This window comes from Nilaparvata lugens, chromosome 1 (genome assembly GCF_014356525.2).
Source record: "Nilaparvata lugens isolate BPH chromosome 1, ASM1435652v1, whole genome shotgun sequence".
NCBI classification, from domain to species: domain Eukaryota; kingdom Metazoa; phylum Arthropoda; class Insecta; order Hemiptera; family Delphacidae; genus Nilaparvata; species Nilaparvata lugens.
This window is the reverse complement of record NC_052504.1, coordinates 44104119-44128494: the sequence shown is the minus strand read 5'-3', so window position 1 is coordinate 44128494 and position 24376 is coordinate 44104119. Positions and strand designations below refer to the sequence as shown.

At 35.7% G+C, this 24376-nt stretch overlaps 1 protein-coding gene across 1 annotated transcript in view; it reads right to left on the bottom strand.

The window, feature by feature from the left end:
* The window catches only part of LOC111053010 (suppressor of lurcher protein 1), a 128191-nt gene that overhangs the window by 94237 nt on the left and 9578 nt on the right, over positions 1 to 24376 (bottom strand). The window contains exons 2-3 of the mRNA XM_039428195.1: positions 15138 to 15264; positions 12893 to 13125 (exon numbers count right to left, since the gene is read on the bottom strand). Of these exons, the coding sequence (XP_039284129.1) occupies positions 12893 to 13125; positions 15138 to 15264 (360 nt within the window). The remainder of the gene's footprint in view (positions 1 to 12892; positions 13126 to 15137; positions 15265 to 24376) is intronic.

Sequence of the window (24376 nt, the reverse complement as noted above, 5' to 3'; positions counted from 1 at the left end):
CCGGAGATGAAATGGAGCAGCGTCGATTGACGTTGGCCCAATATTTGAACTGAGCTGAACTTTTTCGGCCACTACATGCTTTCCAAGTGGCCGGCCTGTTGGCGTTGCAATCGGTCGAGCTTGGCTAGAATGTTGCTGAAAACGCAATAAAGATTCCGACATCAGCTCCAACTGAATTCAATGGCAGATCAAAGCAAACGCTCAAAACAGTACAGGTCCAACACAAATAGAACAAATGGAAATAAGTATATCTGTGCCAATCCCTGCCAAATACAGTCAATATAATGATAATTGAAAGTAAAAGTGAGTAATATGACGATTGAAAATTGAATGATTCCCAAACAACATTTTCAATGTACTCCCATCATCTGAGCAAACATTATTCAGGCTATTTGTTCAAGAAATAAATTAATGAGTTTCTCAGGAGTTGAATCATGGATTTATTCAATTATCTTCATCAGCTCACCTCACATTATCAGCTTAAGTTAAAACTCATCCTGGATTCTACTATCGGATTATGCCAATAAATGATACATTCTGCCAGATGTAGCCAGCATTATTCTGTCAGGTCTTAGAATAATATTACTTGATGATAAGTTCTTGTAAATTGAGAAACTAAGTAGGATTAGTGAGACTGCAGAGAAGCTATACAATGTGATTTGGACGAATATAGAAATAAATGAAATTATTTTCCTACAAATATTGATTCCTCAATGGGTTGAATAATATAATCTGGTTGATTCATGAATGAGTCTGAGAAAACTCTTGGCTATGATTTATAAAATAACTATGTAACAAATGCATTGATCGTACAATGATGTAATGCAAATTTATGCAAACATCATGCAATGATATGATAACATCTGCGTGGAATAATTTTTCTCTTCACACTACCTAAACACTAAGAACTGGATATCAATGAGTTATATTTTGAACAGACATCGGGAAGTTCAATGCACAATCATCACAAATAGATAATACTAGCCGTCAGGCTCGCTTCGCTCGCCATATCCGTCTAGCCAGGGGGCTCCGCCCCCTGGACCCCCTACTGGATCGTCCAAGAATGAGATTAGCAGGCTCGCTTCGCTCGCCTGCATTTTTCATTTGAGCATTTCTATCATATGTTAGGACAATCCAGTCGGGGGTCCAGACTAAACGTCTGGCTAAACGGATATAGCAAGCGAAGCGAGCCTGACGGCTAGTAATATAATATTCCCAGGATTGAAGTAGCAGTACCCAATCAATTTTTCCGCGATAAATGCATTTAAATCTTCAACTTGGTGCCAACCTAACAAAGTCAACTTAACTTAATGCCAACCTGACAAAATTATTAATTTAGTTGCCAGTTAACAACTGTTTCGAAGAGGTACTCTATCTAGATTATAGTTCTATAGTAACATATGATATGGAAATTTCAATTATAAAATTAAGAGATTTTAATTAAGGAGAAGAAGAATATACATGCTAAAAGACGAACTTTAAACCCTTGAAACCCACCCTTAGAGTTAAAGTATTGCCAAAAGATTTCTTAGTGCGCCTCTTAAGGGCCAACTGAACATACCTACCAAATTTGAACGTTTTTGGTCCGGTAGATTTTTAGTTATGCGAGTGAGTGAGTGAGTGAGTGAGTGAGTGAGTGAGTGAGTCAGTCAGTCAGTCAATGAGTGAGTGCCATTTCGCTTTTATATATATAGATACTAGGAGCTGTTTCTGTGAATTGTCGATCTCTACAGCATTATGTTCCGGGAAAACTCTCCAAACCTCCAACGAATTTATTTATAATTAGCCTTTTTTCAGCATTAGATGAGCTGACGGAATTTAATTTGATGATTCCTATGTTGAAATTGATTAAATGGAACTAAATGAATGATGAATTAATTTTAATGTTCGAATGACAAAATTAGACTTTTGATAAATATGAAAATAAAACTGTTACAAGTGATAAACAAACTATGCTACTTGAAAACATCACAGGTGGAAATCACATGATTCGCCACATTACCCCCCCCCCCCAGGCAGACGATTTGGTCATCCAAAATCTTGAAACTCACTTTTTTCCTGGAACAGGCTTGGAAGGTTGAGGTGAGTCGTCTTGAAGGATGTATGCTGGCTTCACCCGGTCAATAGGAACCTTAGCGGTTTTACCATTAATCCTTAATGTGAAGGTTTTATCGTCTCTGTCCACCACCTCATGGGGACCAGTGTAAGGTGGCTAAAGTGCCCTCAAGATTGGTCCTTCTCGCAAAAAGACGTGGCTACATGTGGACAGTTCCTTGAAAAACACCACAAAGACGCCTGGTTCATCATGTCTTGTTGCTGAAATGGGGCGTAAATGCGACATGAATTCTCTCAAGCTTGAAATAAAACTTTCCGAGATGTCAAGATTATTGTCTTGTGGTTTTGAAGGAAGCAGCTCAAAGGGCAGACGAAGAGTCTCTCCATAGACTAATTCGGATGTAGTAGCCTTGATATCTTCCTTGAAAACAGATCGAATACCAAGAAGTACTAGGAGCATGAACATGTCAAGTAATCTTTGATCGTTGACAACCAGTACAAGCGTGTGCCCAATCTTGACAGTTCTTGTTCATGTTTGGCCAAACAAATCTGTTGCTGACTAACTTGAGTGAAGCATTGGGTCCGGGATGACTCAGGTTATGGAGGCTGTCAAAGACTTGTTGTCTAAAAGGTTGTGTGAGAAACGGTCGAGGTTTCCCTGTAGATACATCACAGAGCACAGTAAGTGGTGATCCGAGAATGGGTACACGTTCCAATGAGAGAGAAGAATTCTCTGGCGTTAGTTTCTTAAGTTCTTCATAAATTTCTTGAGATTTGACCAATAACTCGTAATCAAGGGCTTACTCATGATTAATAGCTTCAATACGTGAAAGTGTATCAGCAACAATGTTTTGGGTGCCTTTGACATATTGTATATCTGTTGAAAACCCAGAGATGAATGATAGTTGGTTTAGTTGAAAAGGTGGAAGTTTTTCATGGTTCTGTTGAAAAGCATAGATTGAAGGCTTGTGGTCTGTGTAGATAGTGGAAGGGTGTCCTTCTAAGAGGTGGCGAAAATGCTGCACCGCTGCATAAACCGCAAGTAGCTCACGATAGTATGCAGGCCAACCGTCTTCTTTCAAAGATAATTTTTTTGAAAAGAAAGGAAGAGGTTGCCATATGCCTTCAACCAGTTGTTGTTAGCATGCTCCAACTGAATGTTTAGAAGCATCAGTAAATAAACCAAGTGGTGCGCCAATTCAGGGATGGACAAGGAGAGAAGCTGAAGAAATGCAGGTTTCAAATGCTTCTTCAAGTTCAGGTGTCCAACCAATCGGTTGGGAGCCTTTCAAAAGTGGATTACTGATTGCGCTATGCAGAGGAGCTTCGTAGTCAGAAGCATGCGGTATGAATCTCCTATAGAAATTGAGCATGCCAAGAAAACGGCGGAGCCCTTGAGCGGTTTTTGGTGAAGGATATTCTTGGATTACCTTTACACGGTCTTCAGGTGCTCGAATACCGGCAGCAGATATACAGTATCCAATAAAAGTAATCTCGGAGACACCAAAGATGCATTTTAGTGGTTTGATGACCAGGCCATACTTTACAAGACGTTTCAAAACACTTCGAATGTGATCTTCATGCTCCGCTTTAGAACGTGGATAAAAGAGAATGTCATCTATATGAACAAAGCAAAAATCCAATCCGTGTAAAAACTTCATCCATAAATCGTTGAAAGGTTTGTCCAGCATTCCGCAGACCAAATGTCATAAGAGGAAATTCAAATAGGCCAAATGGAGTGATAATTGCGGTTTTACCGATATCTTCCTCAGCAACTGGTATCTGCTGATGAGCTTTGACCAAATCGATTATCGAAAATAATGTGCATCCATCAATAAAATAAGTAGCATCTTGTATATGGCGAACCGGATAACGATCTGGGATTGTTCGAGCATTCAACCTGCGAAAGTCGCCACAGGGACGCCAAGATGAGTCATTTTTCGGTGCTATGTGTAATGGAGACGACCAAGAACTCTCTGAAGGGCAAGTTGTTCCAGCTTTTAACATGTCATCAAATTCTTTGCGAGCAATTTTCAATTTTTCAGGGCATGACCGGCGAACTCTACCTGAAACTGGAGGTCCCGGACTTGTTGGAATGTGATGGACAGTCTCATGTTTTATATGTGGTGGTAAACCAGGTGGACGAGTGACCTCTGCGACGCCAACTCAGAAAGGAGAGAAAAATAAGCCGACTGCAGTTGGATGGTTGTAACGCTGCTCTGCGACAGGTCAACAGTTAAGCCAGCAGCTCTAAGCATCAATCATATGACGCGGTGCGACAATCTGGTACAACGTGATAATGACAAAGAAAATCAGAACCAATAATTGGTACGTCAACGTCAGCTACTACAAATCTCCATAAGAAATTGCATCGGAGTCCTAAGTCAAGACTCCGGGTTAGGAACCCATAAGTTTTGATTTTGCTTCCATTTTCGGCTCTTAATTCGTAATTCACAGGAGAACATCGTTGTAATTGACGCCGAGGAAAACAGCATATGTCAGAGCCTGTATCAACTAGAAAATTAATTTTAGAATTTTTGTCAGTGACAATAAGACGGCTATTAGATGCATCAAAAATGATAGGGTGAGCAAAAATAAGGTAACCTTGTGCTATTCCTCTGCCAAATTTAGATAAGGTTACACATAGTCCGAAATAGGTTTTGTCTTGTGGTTGTTCACTTCTCAAAATTTCCAGTTCTATGGCTTAAATTTTATTTCAACCAGGATTGCCAAAATATTCACTGGCCCTCATGACCAGCATTGCTTCTTACTTGTTAGGCAGTCTTATTTGAGATTACTCAAATAGGGTTGGTTACAATTGGTAGCAGAACGTGGTTCTGCCTTTCAATTTATATGGAAATCTTGGTTGAAATTGAAGTATAATTTATTTAGTATGGTTACTGAGAGAGAGCTTAGTACTGAGCAATTATTTTCATGATTTGTATTTTGTTCCGTATTGAATTGTTTCACTTGCTATAACCATCGATTTTGTAATCATGGAAAAACTAAATCAGACTATTTCTGATGAAATTGATCTGAGTAAATTTTTAACTCAGAAAATTATTCCTGATTATCTTGTGAAACCTAACCTTGTTTTTGAACTCATGACCTTGGGAGAAGACTTGTCAGTCTTGAGTCATGCAATGTGAGTAATCTCAGATCTAGCTATCGTTCATTAGCAGGTAATAGTACCAATCAAATTATTCATAATTTGTCAAGTTATAATGAGTCAGTCAATTGTCTTAGAGAAAAACTTCCAAAAGTAATGGAACTTATTGACACTGTACAAAATGGTGTGCAAACTGGATATTACAGAACTGTAATCAGAGCTAATGTAGTAAAAATTGAGTCAATATTTATGCATTATTTAAATAGGATGAAACAAATTATTGTATTTTTACAATCGGAGAGTGAAGAAACTCTTGTCTTAACTGAAAATTGGATGAGCTTTCGAATTTTGCAAAACATTTTATTGATTGTTATAATAGAATTATTGAACTACAAAGCTTGATTGCTCCATCTAGACCACCATCACCGAATCCAGCTGCTTTACTGGAACCTTTTCCTAGTCAATCTAAAGTTGTAATTAATAAAAATTTAGGAACTAGTTCAAAGGATACTTGTGCTGTTACATTGTGTGAACCTGGTACAAGTGGTGAGTCTACAACTGAATTTGAAAATATTGGTCCATCAAAACTCAATCATGGTTATCAAGTTAATAATTTGATCCCTAGACCAACTTTGGAAATTGATTCAAGTTTCTACAATAAATTGAGAAATCCTGTAGAAAGCTTCTTGAAAAATCTTCAGCCTTGTGATGGATTAAATATTGATAGCTTATTGAAATTCTTGGAAGCTGCTATAAAATTCATGATTTATCAGTTATGTCTGACACAAGCCTATTGCAAATTCTTGTTCCTTATACAACTGGACCTCTAGGTGATAAAATATTGTACTCTTTGAATTCTAATGCTAGCTTCAAACAATTTCACCTTGACTTGTTGAAATATTTTATCCCTCAGCGTCTTCTCTCAACAATTAAGAGAGATAAATTTGATAGATTGCAAGGACCTTGTGAAGCCCTATCATCATACGTGACAAGTATCAAGAAGCAGCGAAATTATTATTATTGGATGAGAGTGAAGCTGAAATTGTAAGTACAATCATATCTGGTCTTAATCCTCAAGAGAGAAGTAGGTTAGTATTCATGAAAAAACCTGAATCATTCAATGACCTAAATATGCTTGCAGTTCATTCTCAAAATATTGCCTTCATTGATAATGAAAGAATGCATTTGTACAATAATACTTCTGTTCAAAATCATGCTTTTGGCAATTCTAATAATAAAAATCCCAATAAAAATAATTTCAACCGTAGGAATGATAGTGTATGCTACACATGCAATCAGAAAGGTCACATCTCTCGTAATTGTTATTCAAAAAACGAGCGGCGCGGTTTTCCAAAAGACAACACCTGATTTCTAATGCAAGTCTAAAAATAAAAAAGAATTATACTCACAAAAACCAATTAGGAAGGATTGAAAAAGGACTTTGTGGCGTTATCAATTCTAATAATAATCTGCCTTTTATTCCTGTTAGCTTTGGAAATAGCAAAATAACTCAGTCTGCTTTGATTGATACTGGTTCCTCTTACTCCTTCTTTCATACAACTTATTTCATGAGTTGACTAAAAGTAATGAGGTGGATTTCAATGTATTCAATAAAAACCTGATTTGTTCTGCTGCTAATTCTTCTGATATGACTATAAAAAGGCTTGTATTATGAAAATCAGATTGCAACATATGACTTGGAAGTTTGAATTCCTTTTGAGTAGTGATTTGCCAGTCAAGATAATACTTGGTGCTAATTTTATAAAAATGTCAGATATGGTTATTGATTTACCTAATAATCGATACTTCTTTTGCTTCAACCCTAGTACTACATTTCCTTTAATTCGTGATGCAAACAACAATGCTAATAAAAGAAATTTCTCGGTTAGTAATGTTATTCAAAAAATTATTCCTGGAGATGTTTCTCATCTTTCTGATTTTGAATTGAAAAGGGTGAACAAAATCATTGCTGACTTTCCTGATGTATTGACCAGTAGAGTAGGGAGTACTGATTTAGTACAGTATGATATCAAACTGACTTCAAATAAAATTGTTAGATGTCAACCTTTCCCTCTTACTCCTTTCAAAACTCAGGTTATGAGAAGTAAAATTCAGAAATTATTGGATGATGGAGTTATTGAAAACTCTGACTCTCAGTATAGCAGCCCTTGTTTTCTTGTACCAAAAACTGAAAATCCCACTGAAGAGAAAGATTTCAGACTGGTAGTAGATTATAGGCGTCTAAATCAAAATATTGAATTAATTTCTGCACCAATTGGAAATCTAAATACATCCTTTCATCATTTTTCGAAAGCCAAGTACTTCTCTACTCTTGATTTGAATAATGCTTATGGACAGATTGCTCTTACCGAACGTTCTAAAAAGTTAACTGCTTTCATTACTCCTTTTGCACTTTACCAATATAAAAGAATTCCAAATGGAATTTCTTCTGGAGCTCAAGTACTTTCCAGCCTAATGGAGAAAATATTTGGTGACCTTAGATTTAAAAACGTTTATTTCTATCTTGATGATTTAATTGTATACACTGAAACTCTTGAATCCCACTTAGAAGTACTGAGAGAGGTATTCAACCGTCTTCGTAGTGCAGGTCTAACTGTTAATCCTACCAAAGTCTCATTTTGTGTTCCAAAAATATCTTTTCTTGGACACATTGTCTCTCACAACTCTATTAGCATCGACCCTGATAGAACTAAGGCCATTGTAAACAGTCCTGTACCGAAAAGGGTGAAAGACATTCAGAGATTCATTGGTTTGTTAAATTTTTACCATAAATTCATTCCCGACCTGGCAACCATTGCAGCCCCATTAAATGCACTTCAAAAGAAAGATGTAAAATTCATTTGGAGTACTGAATGCCAACAAGCATTTGACAAATTGAAAATGATAATTACCCAGCCTCCTGTTTTAAAAATTGCCGATTTTAATCGTAGATTTGTTCTGGAAACAGATGCATCTAGTGTAGGTATTGGCTGTGTCTTGAGTCAGGATTATGACGGTACTCTTGCCCCAATAGCATTTGCATCCAGAACATTATCCACTTTAGAAAGGAAATATTCGGCGTATGAAAAAGAGGCACTTGCTGTGTTATTTGGTATTGAAAAGTTCAGATATTTCTTAGAGCATACGAAATTTACTTTACATACTGACAATAGTGCTCTGCAATGGGTACTTAAGAATCCCAAGCCATTAGGAAGGATAGGCCGGTGGATTCTTAGAATAAGTTCTTTCCAGTTCGATGTCAAACATATCAAGGGTACTGATAATGTGATTGCTGATTATCTAAGTAGGATGTTTGATGAAAATCCTGATAAGGAATCTACTGATAATGTTTCTCCTAATGAATTGAAAGTCTTGATTCTCCTGCTTTGTGTAACGTTGCTCTATCTGACTTTCCACTATGTTTTACTGAGATTTCTGATTATCAAAAAAAGGATCCGTTCATAATAGAGATAATGAATAAGAAGGAATCTGGAGAAGATATTTTTCCATATTCTATTTCTAAAGGGGTACTTCTTTATAATAGCAGAAATAATCAGGAACCCAAGATTGTTCTTCCTAGTATTTTGAAGCCCATGGTTATTCTGCTATTCTATCGAAAATCTCATATTTGCCTAGTTTTTTCATTAATTAATTCTTTATCATCTATAAATTCAATATAAATTTGATTACATCCTATTTTGAAATTTATCAAATAACGTAAAGAAGCTGTTAGAATTTGAATCAACTTTATCCCTCCATGTGTAACTGATTTAAGCCTTCTGATATTTTATAATTTCCTTTTGTTATTTTATTCATCTGAACTATTTTGCTTACTAATTTTACCGTATTCCTCTGAGATTTATTATTATTAAATTATTTGAGATTTGTCATAATAATATTTTATTACCGCTGTTCTTACGGTACCATGTTTCTACAGAATGTATCCTGTAATTAACCTGTCCAACATTGCATGTTAACCACTCTGGTTAACATCAACATGATGCTTGTATCTATTAGATTTTATTCTATTTCTTTTGTTCCAAACAGGTTTTTTTTATTTTACCATTAATTTTGAATGACCGGACAAATATAATACCAGGATAAATACAGGATGAAGGAGACTAAACATTTTCCATAAACTCAAGCAAATTCCAAATTTTGGAATTCAAGTACAGTATGAAAGTTAAATTTCCATTTACAATTCGAAGTGGGGTAAGCAGAACACTTGTTTTACAATTCGGCTTCTAATTCAACCAAGTCCATCGAATTTTATGAGTTTCAAACTTCGTTAATCGTCGCTTATCTACGATTCCACATCACACTGAAGCTTCAGTTGTAGGCCTACCGGGTTACTAACATAGATTTAATAATCAAAACTTGTAAACTGAATATTTTGTAACTTCAGAAATGAAATTGATTTTTAATGTTGAAAATATAAGATTCAATCGGACTTGGCTTAAATTTTATTTCAACCAGGATTGCCAAAATATTCACTGGCCCTCATGACCAGCATTGCTTCCTACTTGTTAGGCAGTCTTATTTGAGATTACTCAAATAGGGTTGGTTACACCTTATATTTTACAGGATACAGTATACAATGTTACATTAGTACTGACAATGAAATAGAAATATGTGATCATATCACAGGTATCATGATCAAACATACGTTTCCAGTTACCAAGTACCAGTAGCGGCTTGAAATAACCAATTTATATCGAATAAATAGTGCAGCGTATTACTAAAAGAGTTATGTACTACGATATAAAGAAACAATAAGTTGAATGGTTCTATTTTCTGCGCTTGTTTAATGAATATTGTACTGTGTTGATACAGCTCCATCCTGCTCATGATATTCTGATCAATATGATGTATTTGAATTGATAACATAATGGTGAACTGTGCTTCTTTTAACATTAACCGGCGATAGCGATATTATTCCATGTATCACATGTTCAAAATTTTCAATTTTTTTTTCAAAGTCCAACATTTCATGTTTTATCTCTTCAGCCGTGCATCTTAGCTCAAAAGTGTTATTCGCGATACAATAATAGTAGCTTACTAGAAAGAGAGTGTGTTAAGGAGATTGCTGCAACGTGTTGAGATTATTAAACAGAAAATACTTCCGCTTATTATTCACACAGAAGAACGCGAAATGAATATACAATTAGTTTTTTCCCCAAGTACCACTTTTCGAAGAAGTTTAATCCTGGGTAAAGTCCCTAATTACGAGCGATCAGATTTTTTGTTTCTATTCATTCTTCTATCCATTCATTAGCCGCATCACCGCATCCTCAAAGTACCAATGGCAATGCCGTATTTCTGAATTTAGCAGGAAAATATGGTTGAATTTAGATTCTATTCTGGCTTCAGGATATTATTCGTGATCAAATAATAAATCTCTTTATATGCTTTTTATCTAGTTGTGGTAGCGTTATGTCACTTGAAACGTCTCCAATCTTAACTACTGCATACTTTCCTTTGCTTCAGAGAAAAAACCGATTGGCCAACTCACCACAAGTGCGCTATGCGTCCACACTACCATTCTTGATATAGCCATTCAAATTGCTCGGCTTTGCCGGCAGCATTGTGTGAATGCATCAGTTACTCATTCATAGAAAGGTCTATACATTATTGAATGAGCGAAGCCAATTGTTTCAAGTCAATCGGCGTCTGTCTGTTTGTTTGTTTGTACCGCAGTTACAGTCGCAGTTATGATCCAATTTGGATGAAATTTGGTATACAATTACTTTGAAACAAGGATCAGAAACTTATACATTTGAAATTTTCAATTCATCCCCGTTTCAAGATGGAATCCCTTTATTCGAAAATTCTACCCTAACAATCAACCTAACTTTTCAATACTTTATCGGATCAGGTTCAAATTGGGATCATTCTTCTCAGCGCTTAAAAGCGATATTATTCCATGTATCACATGTTCAAAATTTTCAATTTTTTTTCAAAGTCCAACATTTCAAGTTTCTGATGTTTTATCTCTTCAGCCGTGCACCTTAGCTTAAAAGTGTGAAGATCTTCTATTTCTCAGCGTCCTCCACCGAAACTATTGCATATATCATCATACTCTGAATACACTTTGTATGTGTGTTTGTGTGTGAATAGGCGTGCAGTGAATGTTGAGACCTAATTTATTCTCCTATGTTAGTGAGTTCGACTGTTCACCGAACTACTAGTTAATATATGAATGTTTCTATTAATCTGTGAAGTTGTAAAATACTGTTCAGTTACACACACATCGACTTTTGGACGTGCAATTTTTGCCTTCCTTAAAAATTGGATATCAAACGGATTATATCAAACAGAAGATGTATGTCTTCTCCTTTCAAACAGGGATTAGAAGATGTTTGTCAAGTTTCATTTAATCTTGTTGAATTTATAAGGATGGAAAAATATTGAACGCTCAAAAATTAATTTGTGTATAACGGTCTTGAGTTTAATCAATACACATATACAATATACAATAGCATCATAATCTTTTTGCATTAAGCGAATAGGTTGTAAGAATTTATATTATTTTCTTGTGCTCTTTTTCTCTTTGCATATACATTGGAACACTGAATCACAGAATAGCTTGAATTATACAATATCTAGTGGATACATTACAGTTCTAAAAGTTGGTAGCATATGTATAAGAGGTGGAAATTGAAAAGCCCCGATTTCATTCTCCAGCTAAACATTGGAGAGTAGAGAATGAAATGTATACTATCATTGACTATAGTCAATGTAGTCATTCATGTCTATAGTCAGAAATACTATCCTTTACTTCTTCCATTCTATTGAAGGCAATGCCCATCACTACGTCCAAGTATCATATCCTCTTCACCTGGACAGTCTGCTCTGCTACCATGAAGATTCCTCTACACGCGATAAAGTAGTAAACGTATTTTATTGTATGTTCGTCTTTTCATTCAGAAAACCGCCTCTCCGTGATAAAAGCACATCGGCCATGTTTGCGAGAAGTGTTTAGTCTCAAATTTTATAGGTAGACCTATCAACCTTACTATATTGAGTATCACAGACATCCATCAATAGGTAACTCATCTCTCATCATCATCTGTCTTATTACTCAGACATGAGCCTGTATCTCAAAATGATCTCTCTCTAGTTCTTATATTGCCAATAAAAGCCAATTGCGGCTCACTTTAGTGTATATACTCTGACCGCAAAAACACTTTCATTAATTTTAGAGGTCTTAGTATAGTGAGCTGCAATTGCCTTTATTGACATTATGGTTTGGTTGATCTAGGAGTTTAGTATCTTTTGTTGGCAATGATGGATGTAGTCGATTTTTTAGAGAATCAACAATGAAGCCGATGGTTTGAATTTTGGAAATTCATGGATGATGTGATGAAAGCTTCTATCTTAAAATGAATGCGTCTGTTTCTGGCAAACAAGTGATGGATAAACCTCATTTGTATTCGTAGAAGATCAAAGCTTCTATCTTAAAATGAATGCTTCTGTTTCTGGCAAACAAATGATGGATAAACCTCATTTGTTATAAATAGATCAAGTAATTTGAGGCTTTTTCCCAATTATTCTGTAAAGTGATAGTTGATTTTATTCTATTTTAGCAGAAAAGAAATAAATTTGATTTGATGTTTTTTTATAGGAATTTCGAAACTCTGGGGCACATAGATAGTATTTCGAAGAATGAATGATAATTTTGAATTGAAAAAGAAAGTATTGTTGAATGATGGCTCAGTGTTGACTTGCCTGTTTGAGGCGTTGTGTCGTTGGGAGGGGAGGGTGGCGGAAGCGGCTGGAACTGAAAGGAGGCCTTGAAGCCCTGACCGGGCGTCTCGGAATCGGCCAGGAACTCCACGTAGAGGTCGGGTCCCGTCGAAAAGATTTCCAAAATGGACGCCTCGTTGCAGACAACGCGGATTGTTGGCGATTGTCTACTCTTGCCGTCGTGCACTTTGATGACATCAGCACGATTCAGACAGCTAAAATAAAATGAAAAATTCATCATAAATATGAATTTCCACTAGCCTGAGATAAAAATAATACTATACTAATCATGAAGAAAAATTGGATAACAAGATACGTATATTGATATAATCTCATCTCGATCATAATAGAGGATTCGTGAGCAATCTCACCTCGATCATTCATGAGCATTTTTGATCATCAATGTTAATAATGATTCATGACTGACTCCACAATAGAATACGCCTATTTGATCAAAAACCAAAGTGATTCAAATACTATTTGATCGATTATCAATGAAGAGCTGTTCAATCAACTATGATGGGCTGTTTAATAATTATATTTTTGAATTCCTCTGGACGTCACTCTTCTCAATAGGATATTTCAAAGGTCACTAAAGTGAACATTATAGATTCATAGTGGATCAAGATTATTTATAATTCATTGATACCATATTTTTTCCAATGCCAAATAGCTTTTTTGTCCAGTGTGCGGTAGCCTTCGGCCTAAATTTCAGGACTTTCAAATGTTTAACAGATTCAAATTGATCTGAAAAGATGAGGAGAAATCAACTTCATCCATATCCTGTGACAGATGGGAATGTTGCCCAAGATAGACTACGTTGAGCAGCATTCAGTATTTCCTTAGAATCAAGGCCAGGACTCAACAGAAATAGTGAAGGAACTTTCTGTAGATTCCTCGAGGCTAAAAACGTGTCCTATTTGAGACTTTTCAGATCTTCATGCTCATCTGAGAAAGACTTGCCTGGCTTAACAGTCTTATTATTCGTCACAGCCGTGCTAAGGAGTAATCTGTTCCAAAACGCGAAAGAAACGAAGAGTAGAATGGCTTTAGAGCGAATTAATTAACAAACCTAAGTTGGCCCGAGCGTTTCTAAACGGCTTGTATAAATCACCCCTACGAAGTTTTCTTAGCAAAGTCTTGGGTACCATTTGAAGGCAGCATAGAGGCACTTTTATACGATCTGATAGCTCTAAAAGCGTCCTACTGAAGTAAGTTAAGCAGCAAGTGAAGTGAGTCGAGGTGGAAAACAGTTGCCGTTTTTATAATCATTTGGCAACTCCTAAAACCAAAGTTGCAGTGCCTATTCTACCCCGCCCCGCCCCCGCATCATGCTAATTGAGTAATTAAGCTTCTTCAGTCTGACTGCTAACTGTTATGTCTTGAAATAGCATTGCATTGTTCCCTGCTTACAACCGTCTCTTGGAAGGGATATCACATTGTTCCTTCTCAACAGTGTTGTAGCCTGATATCAAATACGTACCTGTCTGTGAATGACAAGTGGGCACTCAAACAAATCCGGGAAAATATCACTGAGCTGTAACAGTGAGCTAATACTGTCAGGATTGTTGGAATGGCAAACATCAATTTTACGGTATTCATGAGGTATACTGAGAGTAAAGGCTTCTCCAAAGAAACTTGTAATAATCCCCTTTCGTTTTTTTGCGAAAGTCTAACTAAATATTTCAATTATTTCACAACGGAATTAAAATAATAAATTATCCATTTTAAAATCACTCAGCTCTGTACGCCTAATCTTAGAACGAAGAGACCTTTTACATAGTTTTGAGCTATATTATTCCTTGAACAAGAACAAACTCAACATTTCTAACATATGGAAGGATTCATCTCAAAATAATCCACCAAATTCATCCATGAATGATATCCAATTTCGATTATCATTCACATCAATCAGCTGTAGTGAGGAAATCATATCTAGGGAGAGTTATCTGTTGGAATTCAATTATCGTGATAATTTTTTTCGATACTACGAGTATGAGGAATGGAAATATTCTGAGTAAAAGAATTGGATAACTCCAGAATAATTTCTAGCAGTTTTTTACGAATATGAGCTATTTTTGAGTAATGAGGAGGATGGATTCTTAGTCGACTCATTTGTTTTTCGTGACAAGAGTATCACTCTTGATGAGTGATATGAAGGCAAATTGAGGGTGCTCTTGAAAAAACCAGATAAGATAGTAGTTTGCCAATAAATTAGTATGCTCACCTGACATCACCTTTTTGTAGTGTCACCTCTTCAAAAACGATGCGTATTCTCTCCCAAATCCTGAAAATATTATTTGGATTAGAAAAGTCAGTGAATGTAAGGGGGAGATAAATGACGCATAATTTACCTTCAACCACTCTTGTGCCTTGTGCTTATACTTGAGACACACAGACGCCACCGCCGTTAAGCTCCACACTTCTTTCGTCCATCGCACTGTTACTGGTTTCTGGCCACAAGCCAACACTCTCTCCTATATGAGTCTAAAAAAACTCCTCCTTTGCGAATATGGTTTCATTGCCAACACTCTGGGGTCACCTGTTAGTTTCTATGCCAATGAATATATGAGTTTTCGTTCTTGTCTAGTCATAATTTGACAGTGGCTCATGATCTTATTGTAATCCTCCTGAATATGTTATTAGGAACTATGGATTTTCTTATTAAAGTTCAAATTTCCAAATTGAAATTTCAATATCTCTGCAGATGATAAAAAACAAGAGAGAATTCAATTCATCGTGATATTATCATCTATCAATTGATAATAGAATGCTAGATTCTGGTACCGTAGGTAGTCTGGATTCTTAATGTGACATTAAAAGAAAAACTCAACAAACAGTAGTTGAGTATATTGGCAACAACTGTTTGATGTGATATTTTTATCGCTTCTTACAAGTACTTTATTGATTTAAAACGTCTGTTTTAAATCGTATGTTAAAAGCGTCTGCTAAAAACTGCTCATTGTTCACTACTGGTTTGGGGCTTCAAGTTTCAAGATTTTCAAATTTATATAGCCCACAGAGAACAGTTCGCGGAGAGAATCGGAAGCTTCTGGATAGGGTTTGACAGGAAAAGTTCCGGTTTGACCTCAAATAATAAGGAAGGAGACGGCTGTCAGTGAGATTGTGGTTAAATCTCATATCGTAGCTCCGGGGGGTAAGATTGGGGGGAGGAACATGGTTGGTAAGTTTGGTGACTTCGATCGACGTCAACTCCCCGAGAATAAGTTTATCAAATCAATATCTTGATGGAAGATTTTTGCCAAGCTCTTCCATTCACCCTCAAGCTTACATGATGTGAAAATTGCAGCAGCAATTTCATCAATTTGTAGTTGGATGAAGAGTCAACTGGGAATTTCTGAACGTGAGTTATATTCTATTCACTGGTGTAGCCAGAAGACGTAAACACAGTAACAAGTTACATTATACATCATCTACTCTATACAGCGTTCATTACTAACATAGATATCAACGCAGTCGTCCTTCACAGATTACAAGGATATTGGAATACTTCATCATTTGTGGCTTCTGATATTATTATTGTTCTAACTATCAAAGCTTTCTAAACTTGTGTGGGATGGACCCCCCTGGTTTAGAAGTGGAATGTGAATCGTAAAACTCGCCTTTCAGAATAATGACGAGTAGGATGCGAAAAAACAACCATTGCATTCACACTCTCAACACTTTTTGAGACCCTCCGAGAGATTCGTACCCTTGTTGAAGTCATTTGACAAGACTTGATTGCAATTCGATCGTTTACTACTCAATCATTATGGGTAGGGATGAGGGATTCTGTAGCCTACCTCTCAACTACAGAGATGAGTGTTAAGAGCATGAATTTTCATGTAATGTACATACCGGTACCATATACAATAAGTAATAGCAAGTTTTCATAAAGAAATCTAAATTGGATATATATTGTTGAAAAAAAAATAGAAATATCACACTGAATTGTGCTGGAGGTTTCCATAAACATTGATGCTGATCGAGATTTTTGAAAGTTTGGAGTGATTCTATAGTGAGACTGTTACCGTAACAGATTGACGTTTAACTTGGTGTAAATTCGTTGATCGGGCCTGGGAAGAGGTTGGCAGCAGTGACCTCTGTCCACAATGCTCACATTGAAAGTTATTTACTGTCTTTGCGACACCCGACGTGTTTTGTAGCCCTTATTGGACAACCCTTTGCTAATCCCAGCGTGCACACACAAACGTCTTAATCCTGGTTGTGCGGTGCGGTGTAAACCCATAGCCTCTATTCCCTTGGCGATAGGCCTACCACGAAACCGAGACGCGATAATTCTTGTTCCCCAGACAAACCTTGAGGTCACTTTCCTAGATCCACAGTTAAAAAGACGAACTGATACTGGTATTGATCAGAGTTATTACCATACCACTGGATGATAATTGAACATGGATGGATAATCGCTTGGAGTAGATTCAGATTTCAGAGCCTGTACGTGGTTGGGCATCAGTGTCATTCATTCTTTCCCAAGCTAGATTCGATGTTGATTCTCAGATATACATTCATTTAAAATACTGAAAACAGAAAGTACTGTGAAGGGCATTGAAATGCTATAGAGTTGTGAAGTCTAATCAAGTGAAGATGATGCATATTAAGCCGTGTCCACACTGAACAAATATTCTACAAACATTTCCGTTGAAAACGTTTGGACAGATTTTATTATGTTTGACAAACAATGTTTGCCCGTGGCCAGTGTGGACGCGTCACCAAACAAAATATTTGTAAGTGGGAAGAACAGGTTTCATGTTTTACAGCTTTCAACACTGAAAATGTTAGGAAAAACAGTATTTTTTTTTGACAAACAATGATTGTCCAAGCTTTTTGAAATGTTTATCCCTGAGCTCCTCAACAGACATGTTTGCCAAACATTGTAACGTCCTTTTGGGGTTACATGTGCCCAGCTGGCAGTCTGTCGGTAGAGCATGTGAAGTTTGAATATTTTTTATATTTGGCGCCTGCTGGAATAAAAATAGCATATGATTCTTACCAGCTCTTCGAGGAGCTTATACCAAATTCTGCTATCAATCGCTGCGAACTGCTGCTGCTTTATCGATCGGCAATCTTTACCGCTGCATTGACTGACTCCACAATTATAGATGTTGAAGTATATGAATATAAGGATTTTCAATATTGCACAAGACAATAAGGTACTGACATCAATCCAACTCGCTACCATCTGACAAAGGGGTCAGCAGTGCGAGATAATACCGAGTGTGATCAACGACAGTATTTTAATTAGAATTCCTTATACTTTCTATGATCTGTAGTACTGCTTCAACTTAATACTATGACCCTGTATTTCAGTCAATTTGATTTCAGTGATTGGGTTGAACCATTTAAATAAATCTTGAGAACATATTATTTCTGAAGATTTAGTGATCAATACTGTATATCGCTGATTTATCCAACTTATCAGGTGAAGAATATAGTTGGTTGATAATTTTATTAATTTGTCAATAATGATAATAAAAAATACTAGTACAAGATTGGTCATGCATGAAGACAGGATAATAAATGAAAGGTACACCATTCAATCAATAAATATATAATTACAATGAAATCAGCAAGCAAAAAGTAATATATAAAACAATAAATGCAAAAAAATATGAGAAAATATACAAGAAAAATATCACAGATGGCTCAATTAAAACTCTTATTTTGCTTAATAGCATCAACTACTGTAATAACTTCCATGATTTTTCTATCAGCATACATTTTACAGATTTCTATAGCTCAATCCTTCGACTCGCTTCTGCTTATCAAATTAGAATTTTATGATTCACTATTCCAAGAATATTAGATACTTCAAATATTAATTCTCAGGGTATGAGTTCGGCCATCAGTGGAATTCAGAAAAATAATTTATCTTATGAACTTTGAGCTTCTATAATTCCTACTATTCTAATGATACTGATATTTAAATACATTAACTGAGCATATTTAATAGTGATATATAATTTAACATTTAATTCTCATCTGTATTCTTAATAGGACTTTTTCCTTATTTATAACTACTTGCACAATTATGTTTAAATCAAGCTTGATTTTTAAGTAAAACCTTTGACAAGCTAGCTTTAAAAAATTTCTATTAATTCGTTGCACTGAGGGCCCTCTTTAGAACTTATATTTCTGTAACTCACGTGTGTAGATTTTTCACAAATTTAAAGATGTGGCATGGATTTGCCTCGTGTGTCCTATGCCATTCTGGTGGGCTGCTGTCGTCCTCTCCAATGGGGTATATTTAAATTAATAACTCATGTCATAGAGCGACTTCACTGAGTTAGGTTCATTACTTATCAAGAGTTTTTCAAGATTTAAACTTTGGTAATAAATAAAATTAATTCTTATAAGGGAATCAGTCTATTGCTCTCATGATGGTTGGCCTCTTGTTCGGTCTCTGGCAAGCAAGTGGGCAGTTGGTCCTCCCTTTATTCTCCTTCAACGATACTTCCAATTCTAAATTTGCATAAAATTTAAATATCTTCTACTATTTGTGGATTTCAATAAATCTGCGATGACGCAATTTAATACCTTCCAATAGTCCACTGTACGAGAGCATATTGCTAGGTTGAACATGAATATTTTTACACTTAAATTTTATTTTATTCTAATTACAATTTTCATGCACTCTACAATAATTACAGATTTTTATAATTCAAAAAAAGACCACATGGAGATTTTTGAATGAAATATTCTTTAGCGCCTAACAAATACTGTACAAATGTATTAGTACACCTAGAAAAATTAGATCCTACTTCCCTTTTATTTTTATTATATTTCTTATGACTTTTATTTGCTCACATATATACAAAGAATATTTATATTTGCTTTTTAAACATTCATGTCCTTTATTTTGCAAGCTATAAGTTACAAAACCCTTTTGTCCTCGTCTTAACGAATGCTACCTACATGCAATTATTTTGCCAGAGAGTATCTGATTGAATTGCAGATGTTCAGCTTGACCGTTATTGATATTGCCGACAACCTTTGTTTACAAAGAACCTAACCTCAAATTCATACAATATTATTATTTTATTAAATAATTGAGAAAACGATTTTCATTTCAAATTGTTATCAATAATCTTAGCCTTTCTAGTCGTTATCGTCTTTTCTATATCGTCGACTGATAGTACTATTGGTGACAAATATTTTTGTTTTCCTGATTGAGACCTAATAATCCATTTCAATTAATGAAATTTTTATTGATAACAAATTGTACCGTTGGAACATGTATGTCGAACATTTGCTCAGTATGGACACGGCTTTGGACTTCCCCAGACTGAGATCGTAATATTGTTGTCAGCGATTTCACTTTTTCTCACTATGATACAGTGTTGAACTGTTTAACATTAAATTGATTTTATTGGGTGAAAAGCTGTATGCGAAAGCTCTGGAAAGAGAGTCAAATCTATAGGCAAAGTTGACGGAGAGTGAGAGCCAATACACACCCTCAATAAACACAACCTAATGCTTCAATGAAATGTGGACTTGGAAATAATATATATTTTCTTGCGAGCCCTAGAATACTATAATTATTAAATAAGCTTCAGAAAGTGAAAGGGAATTCTCATACTGAATAGCGATTGAAGTCTTTTGGTTTAACAGTAAAAGTTTGAAAGTAATTAATTTTATATTTTTACATGAGTGATAAAATGTTTTTCTTCATGATTCGAGTTTCAGAGAGAATCCCCTCTTAATGATCAGTAAAGTTGACTGTGAAATTTCAAGGAAAAATCTTTGGCCACGGTTGAATATATATTTTTTTCTACTTTGAGGTTGCTGTTCATCTGAATGCATTATGAAAATTTCTCTCTCACGAGGCCATTCATCACTTTCCAACCTTACAATTGGGTACGAAACGTCAATGGAAGAGCTTGCTAGTGGAAAACCGATTTATCTAAGACGTTTTCTATGCCTCCTAGCACAATCCATCTCCATTAAATGATTTTTCTAATGCTACGACTATGGAGCCTGGTAAAGTAAAACTTATTTTTGGCTTCGATTATTGGAAGTTTTACGCTCTGTATACGTTCTCTGTAGAGAACGATCAGAGAAAAATTGAATTCTATCACAGTTTCTGCTATAAGGCTTGTAACAGATGTTGAAAAATACCCTAATCATGTCTTAAATTAACTATTTCCTGTAATTTGTTTAGAATGCTTTCTGAAAAGTTATAAAACACTCAGTTACAACAGTATCCAGTACTTGTGAAATTTGAATAGTTGTTCACCACTCAGTCACTCCAAAAAGTGGGCTATCATTTGTTGTCCAATGAGGGAAGAGGACATGAAGCTCAAAAATGTCCTTGAACTACCTACCAGGGAAGAGTACTAGGAGCTTGCAGAAGCGGCAGAAGGCGTGTTTTCAATCAGAATGTCTTTCGTAATTTTGTTCTAGTACTCTGCCCTATTTTGAAATAGTATCCTACTTTGTCCTCTATTGGGCCAATGTTTTCTTTTGTCTATATTATATCTTTGTTCACATTTCCTTTCCAACTGTCTTCACAGAAACAAACTGTTTCCATTTTTATGCAGATTCAGCTGGAGGAGGGATGTAAGAGGGGAATCTGGAAATGTCATTGAACTACGTGCGAAATGGAATCAGTCTTACAAGCTCAATAAGCCATTGAAGAATTTTCAGTTCTTATAATCAAATAACTAAAAATCCCCAATCAAATATATACAATACCAGAGCAAGAATCCCTAGTAGTTTATAATGCATTTTTACTCTCCTCCATTGGATCAGAGGGTTTAATCAGGACTTCCTATATAGTATATAGAAGGTCCTGGTTTAATAGCTCGCTAAAATTAATTAACATTTTTGACTGTTGAACATTGGCCATCAAACTTAGAAGGCTGGAAATTACTGATCGATTACTATTCATCAACGTTGCAATCAGAGAAAACTCCTATAATTTGTAATTCTGTGGTTGCAATATTGTTGAGAAGCTCTAAAACATGAATTTCTGCACAAATCTTATATCTTAATTACTGTATCAATTCACCTCGAGAATATCATCTCTCTATCGAAAGAAAACGTTGTACAACATCCAATTTTCAAGTGTTATGTACTCTACTGTCAAAACATATTAATCAATGTATAATTACTTTTTCCATCTTCTTGAATTATTCTACGCATATAAACATTTGGATGATTACCATTTCATAGCCCAATAAGGTACATCAAGCAAAGCCATCAATTCTGTGTGATTGGTTCGTTTACAGTCCCCGTACACAGTCTTTCCCTATCTTATGCACAGTGCGACTTATGCACTGTCGCGACTAAATGGCACCTAAAGACTGAACCAGTTGCTCGGTTGATACTGCAACTTAGTGGAGTGATGGGGGAAAGTTTTGGAATGCATAGGTGACTCATTCACTGACACCACCCGATTCAATAGTTTTGTGCAGCAAAAAAACTGACACTGTTGTACTTTTTACAACAGCGCGACTGCCGGAAGGTTAAGATATTCTAAGTGGCTAGACGTCCGTCAAGACGTACACCGATATAGGTGTCCGTCAACTATAAAAACGTAGGTATACAATATGAAGCAAGTTATTAAGCATGTCTAATACCAAATATAAACATTTTCTGTCTATTAGCTCTTGTAAAAGCTGATGAAACGTTGAAAATTCATAAAAATGCTGAACATTGCCAAGTTGGTTGAATTTTGAAGCTCTCTCAAGAAAAAAATTTCAGGCTCAGCTTCTGGACTATTTGAACATTTCCTATGCATTGGTTCACGGAAAAGCTGAGAAAACGTAGAAAAACGTCGATATGGCGTTTCTTTGGATGTTTTATCCAAGTCCGTTATGTCATCAATAATTGACGGTGTACGTCTTGATGAACGTGTAGCCTCTGCCTAAAATATGAAAATAAAATTGTGATGATTTCTTGATCCATTCCGAGCTGCTTTGTATAAACACACTTTTTTTCTATGTATTTTAACACGACATGCAGTCAATTATTGAGTAAATATTAAAAAATTTACTTACTGACTGGAGTACTTTCAATTGCTTGGCAATCATTTTCAACAGTGTAGACCGGAAATGTTTTGATGGTTAGGAAGATTTGTGGTGTTTATTATGTGATCAAAAAGTTTGTTGGATTTGAAATTCAGCTGTTCATTTAGTATGTTGTTATTGTGTAGGATGGTGGCTTTATAAATTCAAACTGTTCTGTTGTATTTAATTCATGTCCATTTCTTTTTACTTTCAATATTGTAAGGTTGGTATCTATGTTTGTGTAGGTGTGCCCGGTTTCATTTAAATGTGTTGCAAAAGCTGATTCTGTTTTGGTTTTAAGTGCGTTGATGTTCTTTAAATCTAAGTTTGAATGATCGTCCACTTCTGCCAATGTAGAATTTTTCACAATCATTACATTTTAACTTATATACCCCAGGGAGGTTGTGTTGTTTGTCGGTGTTGTCGGTGGTTTTGGGGGTGAGGGTGGCCATCAGCTTATTTTTGGTTTTGAAAGCCACTTTGTAGCCTGCTTTTTAAAAATCTGGCAATTTTATTAGATTGACTATTGATATATGTTAGTGCTATGAAGTGTTTTCTCTCATTTGTTGGATTGGTTTCTTGCTTATATGATTTTGCTTTTGTTTTTTGTGTTAGTTTATCTATTATGTTTGGGTCATATCCATTACTCTGTGCTAGGTATTTTATTGTGTTGAGCTCATTTTTGTAGTTTTCTGGTGATAAGGGTATTTGTTGAGTCTATAGAGCATGGATCTGAATGCTGCATGTTTGTGCTGTGTTGGGTGGTTGGAGGAGTGTGGATTAGTGTGTCTGTTGTGGTTGGTTTCCTGTAAATGTTAAAGCTGAGTTTTTGGTCTGGATTTTTTGTGATGATAGGTCGAGGAAGTTTATAGAGTTGTTTTGTTCATATTCAGAAGTGAATTGTATTTTGTTGTTGAACTTGTGATGTGTTTACGGAGAACTTCACATTGTCTCTGGTTTCCCTTAAAGAGAATTAAGACATCATCTACGTATCTATACCAAAAACTATCTTCTTTGATGTTCACTATTGAGGATGTGTTTGTTTTCAAAGTTTTGAATGTATATTTCTGCAAGTAAGCTACTAATTGGTGACCCCATGGGTAAACCTTCATCTTGTAGATAGAACTTATTGTCATAAGTGAAATAGTTTTGTTTGGTTATTGTCTGTAGGATTTCAATAATTTCATCAGTTTTTTTCTATGGTTACTTTTTGTAAGGAGGTTTCTGATTATGGATATAGTTTCATCGATTGGAATGTTGGTGTACATGTTTGTTATATCAAAGGATGCTAGGGTGAGTTGAACGGAATGTGAGTGTCTTTCAGTTTTGAGATAAGCTCATCACTGTTTTTGAGGTGTGTATTGTTGTTTAGATCAATTACTTTTCTAAGTGTATGGTCCAGGTGTTTTGCAAGTTTGTAGGCTGGTGCTTCGCGGTA